At 42.2% G+C, this 13,781-nt stretch overlaps 1 protein-coding gene across 9 annotated transcripts in view; it reads left to right on the top strand.

The window, feature by feature from the left end:
• PTPRM (protein tyrosine phosphatase receptor type M) overlaps positions 1-13,781 on the top strand; it is a 1,907,823-nt gene that overhangs the window by 1,807,984 nt on the left and 86,058 nt on the right. For all 9 annotated transcript variants that reach the window (XM_029591025.1, XM_029591024.1, XM_029591022.1 and 6 more), the window contains 3 exons: positions 693-828; positions 2,452-2,601; positions 7,995-8,168. In XM_029591025.1, the coding sequence (XP_029446885.1) occupies positions 693-828; positions 2,452-2,601; positions 7,995-8,168 (460 nt within the window). The remainder of the gene's footprint in view (positions 1-692; positions 829-2,451; positions 2,602-7,994; positions 8,169-13,781) is intronic.

Here is a 13,781-nt window from a genome sequence, read left to right as displayed (position 1 = left end):
GGTACTCCTTTAAGAAATCTACAGAAAGTGAACTGAAATCTTTAAAATGAATTCCAATAAACTTCAAGCCAGCAGCTGGATGCTCAGTCTAGTGTTAGCATTTTGCCATTCGTGCTGTATCTCCTTTTCCCTCCCATTGTTTTGAAATTCTTGTCTCCCTTATCTTTCTTTCTGAAACACTTAACACCTTCTCCCCCCTGCTGTTCTTCTTATGTCTGCCTTGCTTGCTCATAGCTGGTTTAAATCTCTGCAATCCATATTCAAATGCAATGGGACAGACAGGTTTACACCTAATCAAACACTCTGGCCAAGGAAATTAAGCATGCGGAGATACCATGGAATATTGCCAAAATTGCAGAGAAGCGTGAAAATTACAGAATCTGATTTATTTTTTTCATTTTTTTAAGAGTGCAGTTTTCTAACCTCTATGTCTGACTTTTAGCTGAATTCATTAGTTAATATCATGGTTCTCCAGATCTCGCTAATGGACAACAAAATGGTTTAGTAAGCTCTGGATGGATATCTTCAGTAGTTGACACCATTAGGCAGTACCCGTCCTGTTGTCTGGTGGATGTCAGCTCCTGAGATTCACCTTCCTTGCCAGGGCCCTTTTTTTTTTAATCGCCAGAGGGCAAGAATTGTTGTTTGCTTTTCTGAGACTTTGGAGCTTGATGGTGCTCTTTGCTCATCAGTGCTGGTGCAGGGAGAACTGGCTGCTTCATCGTCATCGACATCATGCTGGACATGGCAGAGAGAGAAGGAGTCGTAGACATATACAACTGTGTAAGGGAACTCCGGTCCCGAAGAGTCAACATGGTGCAGACTGAGGTGAGGCTGAGGCTTCTATGTTTGGTCGAAGGGAGGGAGGGGGATTTTGAAGCGTCAGCACCGGCTAAAGTCTGCAGGGCAGTTTTTAACCCGCAACCCTTCGCCAGAAATTTCAAAGCGGATTTATGCCCAGAAATCAGCTCGGAAAATGTGGTGAACCCGCTGCAGAATAGATGTGTGCACGAAGTTACGCTCACTCTGGAGCAGGTGTAACTTTGTGCCTGCGAATTGACACACATACTTTTGACAGTTGAAATTATGCATGCAAATCCCGAGCCTACCCCAGCTCTGCCCCCAGAATGCTTATTTAGTATTCACATAACAGTATGCATAGAATGGTGTTATGCGTATACCAAGCTAGGGCAATGTTCAAAGAGCCGCTTGTGCGCTTATTCTGAAATTTACCCGCTGAATCTCCTCACGTTCTATCTGGAGCAAAAACTCTGCAGTTTTGTGTTTCGGAGTAAAATGAAAGACAACTATGGAACTCTTCCCTGGAATTTAAAGCACTTTCTCTGAAATTGATTTGCAATGATATTACATTTCTCTTGCATAAGAAAAGCTTTTCTGGGCGACTTTAAAACCGTATGCAAAAAGTGTAAAGTCTGTGGGTACTTTTCACTCAGAGACTTTGTCGATTTTCAAAGGCAAAACCAAAGGGATAGATTTTTAAGAAATGCGCACAAGGGGGGGGGGGGTCAAATATAGCAAAATTGCGAGGTGACGAGATCGGGGCCTTCCCCAGTTCCCTCCCAGTCTGCTCCAATTAAGGAACAGACTGGAAGGGAACCTCCTACCCCCCTACCCTAACCTCCCTTCCCTTTCCTTCTCCTTCCCTCCCTTTAAAACCCTTTTTTTTTTTTTTTTACCATTTATTTTGCAAGTTACTTCAGGGCCCAAGCTGAAATAACTTGCGCGCCGGCCAGCAAGGAATGACGCTGTCCTGGTCTGCCCCGCTCCACCCCCCCCCCCCCAAACCGCCCCCCCTTTGAGACCCCGGCAGTTACTCATGTCTCAGGGTTTACAATCGTGGCCGGGCCCGTTTGAAAATTGGCCCAGTGCGCGTAAGGCCCGTCCATGCACGTAAACCCCAGGATTTTCGCATGATGGGTTTTTAAAATCCGGCCGTAAGTGTACAGACCTGAACCTGTTAATTGTGCAGGTATTTTATCCGGTGACATTACGTGCAAACCTCCAGGACTTCCATCCCCAGGAACACTTCCTCTCTCTGTATATAAAAGCGCATGTGTACTGTTGGCACCACGCATGTGCTTTTACGCACAGAGAAGGGTAGTTTTTTTTTCAAAGAGCCCTTGAAAATTGCCTTCGTAGTCATTGGGGACAAAAAAACCAAAAACCCAGGATAGAGATGTTATATCTTTATCTGGCCCTTTTTTCAAAACATTGTCACCATGGGCAAAGAATGAGCGAAAGGTCCAAGTCTTTTAAAACTTAATGATACCAGAAAGATGTTTGCCAGAAAGATTTTAAATTAAGAAACGCGCTAGTTTTTACAGTTTCTCTTCAATTTTTAGGATCAGGAAGTTTTCGTTCCCTTTACCGTAATGCCTGCTCCTGCCCTTTTCCTGCAAACCTTTCACATGTTCTGCTTTGGACCAACAGGAGCAGTACGTTTTCATCCATGATGCGATACTGGAAGCCTGCCTTTGCGGGGACACATCCATTCCCGCATCTCAGGTCAGGTCTGTGTACTACGAAATGAACAAACTGGATCCTCAGACTAACTCAAGCCAAATCAAAGAAGAATTTAGGGTAAGAAGATGTACACCGGCATTTAACATGTTTTTTCAAATGCTGGATTAAAACCGGTGGTGGTAATAAAACGCCAGTAAATTAATATCTTTGATCCATCCATAATTTTTGTAAAAAATCAAAATGCAAATTTTTTTTAAAAAATGCGTAATGAGGCAGTTTTCAAATCACCCACATGATGGCACAGTGTGCAGGTGCTTTTACCTCAGACACTCGCAGGTCCACAGTTCATTCTCAGAGAGAAACTACCCGGGTCATTGGGTCTGTGAGAATTAGCTGGGCAGAGAGGACACACGATAAAAGCGCCCGCGTCCCTGCATCTGCTTTCTGTGTGAGGGAGATTGGGGCGTTAAAATCCCAGGCATGCGCGCCATTTACCTCCCTCCAACCGGCACGCACACCTGGATACATTCCTTTAAATCCGGTTAAAGGCGCAGGTGCCATGGAGTAAAGGCCATGTAATAAGATGCTGTGTGCCCCTTCCCCTCCCCCTTCCCTGAGCAGAATGGGTCTGGTGCTTCTTATGTATAGAAACATAGAAATGATGGCAGAAAAAGACCAATCGGCCCATCCAGTCTGCCCAGCAAGCTCCCACACTTATTTTCCCATACTTATCTTTTTCACCGACCACCAAGTTCAGGGCCCTTGTTGGTAACTGTTTGATTCAAATATCCTGCCATCCCCTGCCGTTGATGCAGAGAGTAATGTTGGAGTTGCATCAAAGGTGAGCATATGGCTTAATGGTTAAGGATAGTAACCACCACATCAAGCAAGTTACCCCGATACTTGTTTACCCAGACTGCACAGATCCATGCCTTGTTGGATGTTGTCTGAATGTAAATCCTCTTTTCCACATTTCCTCCTGCCATTGAAGCAGAGAGCAACGCTGTATATGCATTCAAAGTGATGTATCAGGCTTAATTGGTTTAGGGCAGTAACCGCCACAATAAGCAAGCTACCCCCACGCTTATTTGTTTACCCAGACTGTGTAGTTCAGTCCTTGTTGGTTGTTGTCTGAATGCAAATCCTCTTTTCCACATTTCCCCATGCCGTTGAAGCAGAGAGCAATGTACAAAAGGTACAGAAAATCCATACAGCAGAGGGGATACTGCGCTTGGAGGGGGAGGATAGCTGAGACTGCCACAGCCTCCCCTTGCTAACTGCAGTCTGGCACTGACATTTCCTGCAACTTCTTGCCCCATCGGGAAAGCTGTTTTCAGTTGGATCAGCCATGTTCGTTGATGTCAATAGAAGGGGAGAAAAACGGTTATATAAAAACTCCAATAAACTATAAATAAAAAAAAGAAAAATGGTTATATCAGAAGTAAGCTGTACACTGGAGACTTACTACTACTACAGTTATGAAATTAATAAACTGGAAATGAAGAAGTTTTAAAATCTAGAGATTATAAAATGGTAAGAGGAATCCCCTTTCTGTGAGTGTCAGCTAAAAGTTCTGCCCCGTGATATATATCAGTTAAAATATCTGAATGAGTTCCAAGCCCTTTAAAATAAATCATTAAACAAAAATCACTTTAGTATCAAATGTGGGTTACTAGGATGTATGTTGTGGGATATCAGCACTTTTTCAGTGTTTAAAGACACCAAACCTTAAGCCCATTTGCCTCAGACTACACCCATGACATGGAGTACTGTATAGCAAGAGAACAGGTGTGTGGCAATAACATTCACAAATGTTCCAACAGCCTCAGACCAGATGTTCAAAATAAATGATAAGTGCCTTCAAGGCATGTACACAGCTGTATTTCTTAGAGAATCACATGGGCTGCATCGGGAGGGACAATTTACATGAGAACAGAACTCCGTATTGAAATACACAATTCTTGAATTTTAGTTCTGAAAAAAGAAACACAAAAATAATATTAAACATAGATATGCAATGGACCATAAAATGTGACAAATGGCAGAGGACAATAAATACATACCCAGATTAGGAAAATTATTAAAATTGTGCCATGTACATCATATCAATCTAATAGGAAACTGTAAACAGATTGAGTAATCAATTAGTATAGCACAGACAGAAACTTTTGAAATTATGATTTGGACAGTGAGAAACCAAAAAAGCATACGTACCACTTATGCATATTGAAGAGCATACGAAGCTAATAGAGGTTAGCAATCCAAAATCATCCTAAATATAAGAAACAGATTTGAGGTACAGTGTGACACAGGGGGTACCTTTAGTAAGAAGGTTTATAAATGCAGCTGAAATACTTACATAGTGATTTGAAGGGGTAGGAGATCAGGGTTAATATAAAGATGAGGATGTGAATAATTGAAAGGAAAAGGAGATGTATTGAAAAGGAGAGAATTCACACTTAAATTGGAATACAAAGAAAAAATAACAAATGATGGGAAAGGAAATTTGGGGAGGGTAGTGAAATGGTGCTTCAATGAGATAAACAGAGCTGGATACTGCCGTGAGCCGAGGGACTGATGCAAACTCGCTTGTGAGGAGGCACTGAAATATAAAAATAAAGAGATGGTAAAATTCATGAATTGGGAATGAAATTGCAAAATTTTTAGACTTAAAGGAACAAATACCAATGTTATTCCTAAACACGTAACAAGAGAACTTATGTGAAGAATTCTCATGAGAGAAAGAAATGTTTCAAGAGCACGGGTGTAGCAATAGAGAAAAATGTAGATACAGGATCAAAGGATTGAATAAAGTAATTAAATGTGTCCAATAGGTGATAAAATGAAGCAGACAAACCTTTACAAAATGTTGATCGCAGTTCAAAAAAATGGCTGAAGCATCGGGGCAAGCAAGCTGCAGGCTGGCTTATGTAGAGGTTAGGAGAACAAAAAAAGATTAGATGCCCAAGTCTTTTTAAATCTTTTATTGCAGTGGAGATGTGTTTCAATCAAAATTGTTGCCCGACAGGCCGAGTTTCGCTGTCCTTTTGACAGCTGCCTCAGGGGCTTAGACTCTCATTGAAACTTGGGACCATTTAAGGAGGCATCAAGCTTAAAGATCAACCTCATGTAAACAAATCCATAATGAAAGCCACTCTTTAATGCTCTGCAGAAATCATAAACTCATTGGCTCTATCCAAATGATATAGATTCTATCCAAATGGCAGTGCCTTCGCTCGCAAAAATGGATAAGCAATCTCAGGTTAAACAAGGTGCAAAACGCAGGAGCCTGGCGAGAGTGGGCATGACTGCGCTGATGACGTCAGATCAAGAGGGTAACTGGTAAAACGAAGCTGAGGACCTAATGAATCGGTAAACCCTGTGACAGTATCTGTGAATACGGAGTATTAAAGTGAGAGGAGATTGGTAAGATAGGGATAACCGGGAAGTGGAAAAATGAAGTCAGTTTAGATAAGATGATGAAATGAAAATGGCAAAAACAACAAATTGGATCAAGGGCCAATTGTAAAAGCAGTAAAGGAGCAAGACTATGTGATGATTTAGAAAGTTTTGGCAGCACAAGTAATTGAAGGGGATAAAGGGGTAACGTGGTAAATAGAATATGTAGACTAGAGGAGAGCTAATGATGAAGGCAACGTAATGACAAAAAATTTCAATTTAAGAAGAAGGGATATATTGAGAGCAATGGATGAAAAGATGATTAGAGGAGTGATTACCATTGTCTCCCTGTTGAGACCAGTGGGGATGAGTGAATTGAACTGACAAATCCAACATTGTTCGCGATGCTTCAAAAGGGTTGAAAAATTGCCACCACGAGGAGGAGTAGGGAAACATTCTAATGCAAAAATACCCATAAGTCAGAAATGGTGTGATTTTTATCAATACTACACAAAGAATAAGTGCAGAAAAGTGGAGCATCTATCTTAGATATATGAATGTAAGAACAATGTTCAAAAATTCAAGTTTTTAACTTACGATTATAGATTTTCCCACAAAAGTAAAATTGCAAGAACAAAGAATCACATAGATGGTGCCTTCTGAGTCACAGTTGGAGGTGTGATGAAGAGGATAGTTCTTACTTGTGACTGGGTGTGTGAAAATAGAAAGGTTGTAAGACATGGGACAAGCTAAACAGTGTCCAAATGGAGAATGACCAAGGAGTTGTTGATCGATTGTACTCGTGGTGTTTAAGAATGAGGAAACAAGTAAGTCCTGGAGATTTTTGCCCCTTTGGAAGGCATATCTGGGGCATTCGGAAAAAATGGGAATTGGGGAAAGAACCTGTCAATATTTATTGATGATAGTGCAGACTTCTTGTATCCGACTGGAAAAGGAAAGAACGCAAGTGATGCGACCATCTGCTTGATGATTTGAAGGTAACAATAACCATTAACAATGGGCATACACTTGTAAGCTCTTGTAAGAAGGAAATGGGAAAACAGTATGTGCGCTTGTGAAGGCCTGTCTGTTTGAGTTTGTATTTACCGTATTTATGTCTCATGTTTTATGAAGCTGTATAATTGTTTATTGCCTTGTTATATAATGTAATTGTTTCCCACTTTCTGGCTCAATTTGGAAATAAAGGTGGAATATCAAATTTAAGTAACATTTTAAATCCTAAAAGCTAAAAATAACAGGTAAATCAAAAGAAACAATATAATTATTTAATAAAAGAACTGTTAAAATGTTTGTCATGCACACTTTTCTAAAATGTGGATAATCACTTCTCAGCCTCATCTCATTAGTAAGTTAATTTCAGAGAGTAGGAGGAGTGTACAAGAGAGTACGCATTTTTGTTTTGACATATTCCACCTCGACAGTGGTGGAATGGAAAGGAAAGCATTGTCAGATGACTGTAAGATCCTGCTAGGAATATAAAGATGTAAGCTGGCCTTCAGTTATTGAGGACCAGAACAAAACAATGACTTATTTACTAACAGAATAGCTTTAAAAGAAATTCCAGAGTCCACCCAGGAGCCAATGAAGCTTTTATAACACTGGGGTGAAATGGTCTTGTTTTAAACATATTTAAGATTTCTTATGTTCTTATGCTGCTTCTGCAGACCTGCAAAAAGTGTATCACTCTATAACTAGGACATAAATCATGGTTGTCAAGTTGCCTTTAGAAAAATAAAGGCAGAGATTGTAGATGATACACAGTGGCCAAATAGATGTCTTGATCACATTATTAATATGAGACTATATACTAAACTAAGAATCCAAAGTCACTCCCTGTCTTACATCCAAGTTAGGCAAATGGAAAGTTCGGTCAATTTCCTTACTTACAATTTAGTTCCTTGCTATTGATCAAATATCAGAGAGGTTATGCTTAGATATGAACAGCAATCAGGACAAAACAGAGCTTTGCAGGACCCCACACATCAGTTTCCACAGTTCAGAAAAATCTACAATTGTTATTGGCTGTGCTCTTTGATTCCAAGGTGACATCAACCAATCCATATATTCAATTTGCTGTCATTCTTCCTTAGACCTTAAACATGGTAACTCCTACTCTGCGAGTGGAAGACTGCAGTATAGCACTTTTACCAAGGAACCATGAGAAGAACCGCTGTATGGATGTCCTGCCTCCAGATAGATGCCTGCCTTTCCTCATTACAATAGATGGGGAGAGCAGTAACTACATCAATGCAGCACTAATGGATGTAAGTGCAATTTCATCTTTTTATTATTGCAGCACAATGAATGCTACTGTTAGAAAATAAGTGCAAATCAACAACTTATCATTTTATATTTGGCACCATAGAGTTACAATAATATTACAATTTTTATGATATGATGGCTGATCTTGACCATGACTTAAACCTAATGTATAGTCCTCGTCCACCCCTGAGTATAAAGAAATATTTGTTCACAGTAAAGGTGATGGATGTATGGAGCAGCATCTCAACAAAGGGTAAGGCAAAATAGACATATAGAAATCATTGATTCTCACAGGACAAGCAGGATGGTAGTCCACACATATGGGTGACATCACAGGATGGAGCCAAATCACAGAACACTTTTGTCAAAGTTTCTAGAACTTTGGCACCTACTGGGCATGCCCAGCATGGCACTAAACCTGCAGCCAGCAGGGGTCCCTCTTCAGTCTTCTTTTTTCCGCGCAGCAGTAGGCACGCGGGTTAAGGAGCTCCACAGAGATTCCTGACATGAATTTTCCTCACGGAATTACTAAAAACTTTCGTACCCCACAGGGGTCCCTCCTTCGAATTTTTCACTCCTCGGTACTCCGGTAAGTTTTTTACCCAGTTTCGATCGATTCCTGTCGAGTTTGGCCCTCGCAGCCTACTGGCCGTCAACCGTACTGCGGCTACATTTTTCAAAGGCCATGGCGTTGGGGTTCCGTCGGTGCCCGGACTGCACTCGTACCATGTCCATTATAGACTCGCATAAAGTCTGTGTAATGTGTCTCGGGTGTGAGCATGATGTCCTGACTTGCACAAAATGTGTTGGCGGACAACCTAAGTCGTGCTTTCCATCCGCACGAGTGGTCCCTCAACCCCTCAGTAACGGACGCAATATTCCAACATTCGGGTCATCCTCACATAGACCTCTTTGCGTCACCTCAAAACCGCAAGGTAGAGAACGTTTGCTCTCTCACTTGCAGCCAACACTCACAGCCAAGAGATGCGTTCTCCGCCTCATGGGCAACCGGTCTCCTATATGCATTCCCTCCACTTCCACTTCTCTCGAAGACTCTCGTGAAGTTACGTCAGGACAAAGGATGCATGATCCCGATAGCACCTCACTGGCCTCACCAAGTGTGGTATCCAATACTTCAGGATCTCTCCATTCGCAGGTACATTCCCTTGGGAATGGACCCGTTTCTGATCACTCAGAACGGCAGGTGTCTATGCCACCCCAATCTTCAAGCTTTGTCCCTGATGGCCTGGATGTTGAAAGGTTAATTCTTCAGCCACTTAACCTTTCAGAGCCAGTTTCCCGTGTCCTCATTGCTTCACGGAAGCCTTCCATGAGAAAGTCTTACCTATACAAATGGAACAGGTTTAAGTCATGGTTTTCTTCTCAATCCCTTAATCCCTTTACCTGTTCCACTACCAAGTTTCTAGACTATCTCTGGCACTTGTCAGAATCAGGTCTAAAAACTTCCTCCAATGAGAATGCATGTCAGTGCGGTGGCCGCCTTCCATAAGGTGTCGGGATGTTCCTATTTCAGTACAACCCCTCGAAACACGTTTTCTGAAAGGTTTGCTTCACTTCAAGCCTCCACTATGCCCTCTGGCCCCTTCTTGGGACCTCAGTCTGGTTTTGGGTCTGCTCATGAAACCATCATTCGAGCCTCTCCAATCCTGTGATCTTCACTATCTCACATGGAAAGTGATTTTTCTTTTGGCAATCACATCTGCTCGCAGAGTTAGTGAGTTACAGGCCCTAGTTACCTATCCGCCTTACACTAAACTTCTGCAGGACCAGGCGGTACTCCGCACTCACCCTAAGTTCTTGCCTAAGGTAGTATCGGAGTTTCACATTAATCAATCCATTATACTACCTACCTTCTTTCCCAGGCCTCACTCCAATCCAGGAGAACAGGCTCTGCAAACCCTTGACTGCAAACAGGCTCTAGCCTTCTATCTTGACCGTACAGCTGCCCACTGGAAAAGCACTCAATTGTTGTCTCTTTCCATTCCATCAAATTGGGGCAGCCTGTGGGTAAGCAGACTCTCTCCTCCTGGTTAGCGGACTGCATATCCTTTTGCTATCAGCAAGCAGTCATTCTACTTCAAGACCATGTTAAAGCACACTGTGAGGGCCATGGCGACTTCAGTAGCGCACCTACACTCGGTGCCGCTTCCTGAAATTTGCAGGGCTGCTACCTGGAGTTCTCTCCATACCTTTACAGCCCATTATTGCTTAGACAAGACCAGAAGACAAGATTCCATCTTCGGCCAGTCTGTCTTGCGAAACCTTTTTACAACTTGATGTACCAACACCCTTCCGCCTGCCCGTTAGGGTTCAGGATGCCCTCTACCAAATTCCACCCCAGTCCTTGTGCCTATTGCACATCTTGGGTACATTTGGTGCATTCCTCTGACATCCTCAGCTCGGTACTCACCGGTTAGCCTGACTTCAGTGCCAGGAAAAATAGTGGAAAGTGTTCTAAACATCAAAATCACAGAACATATAGAAAGACATGGTTTAATGGAACAAAGTCAGCATGGCTTTACCCAGGGCAAGTCTGGCCTCACAAATCTGCTTCACTTTTTTGAAGGAGTTAATAAACATGTGGATAAAGGTGAACCGGTAGATATAGTATACTTGGATTTTCAGAAGGCGTTTGACAAAGTTCCTCATGAGGCTTCTAGGAAAAGTAAAAAGTCATGGGATAGGTGGTGATGTCCATTCGTGGATTGCAAACTGGCTAAAAGACAGGAAACAGAGTAGGATTAAATGGGCAATTTTCTCAGTGGAAGGGAGTGGACAGTGGAGTGCCTCAGGGATCTGTATTGGGACCCTTACTGTTCAATATATTTATAAATGATCTGGAAAGAAATACGACGAGTGAGATAATCAAATTTGCAGATGACACAAAATTGTTCAGAGTAGTTAAATCACAAGCAGATTGTGATAAATTGCAGGAAGACCTTGTGAGACTGGAAAATTGGGCATCCAAATGGCAGATGAAATTTAATGTGGATAAGTGCAAGGTGATGCATATAGGGAAAAATAACCCATGCTATAATTACACAATGTTGGGTTCCATATTAGGTGCTACAACCCAAGAAGGAGATCTAGGTGTCATAGTGGATAACACACTGAAATCGTCGGTGCAGTGTGCTGCGGCAGTCCAAAAAGCAAACAGAATGTTGGGAATTATTAGAAAAGGAATGATGAATAAAACGGAAAATGTCATAATGCCTCTGTATCGCTCCATGGTGAGACCGCACCTTGAATACTGTGTACAATTCTGGTCGCCGCATCTCAAAAAAGATATAATTGCGATGGAGAAGGGCTACCAAAATGATAAGGGGAATGGAACAACTCCCCTATGAGGAAAGACTAAAGAGGTTAGGACTTTTCAGCTTGGAGAAGAGACGACTGAGGGGGGATATGATAGAGGTGTTTAAAATCATGAGAGGTCTAGAACGGGTAGATGTGAAACGGTTATTTACTCTTTCGGATAGTAGAAAGACTAGGGGGCACTCCATGAAGTTAGCATGGGGCACATTTAAAACTAATCGGAGAAAGTTCTTTTTTACTCAACGCACAATTAAACTCTGGAATTTGTTGCCAGAGAATGTGGTTAGTGCAGTTAGTATAGCTGTGTTTAAAAAAGGATTGGATAAGTTCTTGGAGGAGAAGTCCATTACCTGCTATTAAGTTCACTTAGAAAATAGCCACTGCCATTAGCAATGGTTACATGGAATAGACTTAGTTTTTGGGTACTTGCCAGGTTCTTATGGCCTGGATTGGCCACTGTTGGATTTTCTTATATGTGAGGACTACCATCCTGCTCGTCCTGTGAGAAAGCAAATGTTGCTTACCTGTACCAGGTGTTCTCACAGGACTGCAGGATGTTAGTCCTCACGAAACCCGCCCGCCACCCCGTGGTGTTGAGTTCCTTACGTTTTCTTATTTTATTTTTTGGCACTTCCTGTCGCTTTAAACAAGACTGAAGAGGGACCCCTGCTGGCTACAGGTTTAGTGCCATGCTGGGCATGCCCAGTAGGTGCCAGTCAAAGTTCTAGAAACTTTGACAAAAGTGTTCCGTGATTGGGCTCCATCTTGTGATGTCACCCATATGTGAGGACTAACATCCTGCTGTCCTATGAGAACACCTGTTACAGGTAAGCAACATTTGCTAATCCTCAGCTGCAGGGAAACAAGGAGAAAGCCAGAGATCTAGTAAACTGTCCTCAAGCACCCCCTAGCCAGTTGAGCTTTCAATATATCCACATTGAATATACATGAGAAAAATCTGCATACAATATAGGCAAATGCATGCAAATCTGCCTCGTGCATATTCATTGTGGATGTCATGAAAACCAGACTGGCTTAAGGGGTACTTGAGGACAGAGTTGAAAACCCATGGAGTAGACTTACAGAAAAGGGTCAAAATAGATGGGCTCTGAGGTTATCTGTCATCATATTCTCTGCTTCTGTATACAGATATTATAGTTAAGTCCTCTGGTATCAGATTTCTGTTTTAGCTTCTTCAGATTTTGCTGACATTCTGTTCTCCAAAGAAGGGAGCGGGTATGATATTAAAAAACTTATGTTCAGCTATTATCTTTGGAAAATTACTATACTGGTCCAATAAAAGGTCAGAGCCTGAACAGATTCTGCAATTCTGTTTAAAAGGCTTATATTTCTGAACTCAAATTCTGAGTTCTCAGATGCCATCAGCATGAGGAGAAAATCTAGAACCAACTATTTAGACAGACCTCAATCATTTTGTAAATTTTTTTGATTAGGCCACACTGCATGCGCAGTAAAAGTGCTATATGTGATAATATCTTAAAAAACCCTTACAAAAAATAATTGCATTGCTGTGCAGGTAGTGCAGAAACAATTGTCTTTATAAATACAGTAAACTTGTATATTCACAATAAAGTAAGGAGCATTTAAATTATCTTTTGTCACCAAATGTATTTTATGTTCATTTGGTTTCTGTCTAAAATATAACTTCTTCCAACTTAACCTACATGCAAGACAGGTGAATTTTCAAAGGCGTTATGCATGTAAATATAATAAACTATTGTAGCAATTTTCAAAAGCCCATTTACACAGTAATATGCATTTGCATATGTAAAACCCAGTTTTAAGCATTTAAATGCTTTTGAAAATCAGGCCCAGGGAGCCGTTCAAACCTATTCACAGTCCTGGATTTGCATGCGTAAGTGGACTAATGGCAATTTATCCTAGTATTTTATAAATTGTGCAGTGGGTTGCTGAATGCTTTGTGAAGTACAGCATCTCTTGCGCTTCCAGGCCATGGCAGGCCCACAGCCGGCCTCACTCACCCCCAACGCCGGGTCCCCGGAGCTGACCCGACCTCCTTGGCGGGGGTGGGCATTCGCCTATGAGCCAGAGCTCCCTCCAGGTTTCTGGGATCCTCCCGCGGTGCACGTGGGGCGGATGACCGGGCCTCCCCACGTGTGCCGCGGGGAGTCGCCGCCACTTCCTCTTCCCTGTCAGCCTTAGGCGTGCGCGCCCGCACCTCTCCAGGCCTTAAAGGGGCCACAGTGGGAAAGCCTCCCATGGCCCCAGATGATGTCAACCAGCTCCACTATATACCT

This window comes from Rhinatrema bivittatum, chromosome 2 (assembly GCF_901001135.1).
Source record: "Rhinatrema bivittatum chromosome 2, aRhiBiv1.1, whole genome shotgun sequence".
NCBI lineage: Eukaryota > Metazoa > Chordata > Amphibia > Gymnophiona > Rhinatrematidae > Rhinatrema > Rhinatrema bivittatum.
Note: the sequence above shows the minus strand (reverse complement) of the source record. Positions and strands in the feature narration are given on the sequence as shown.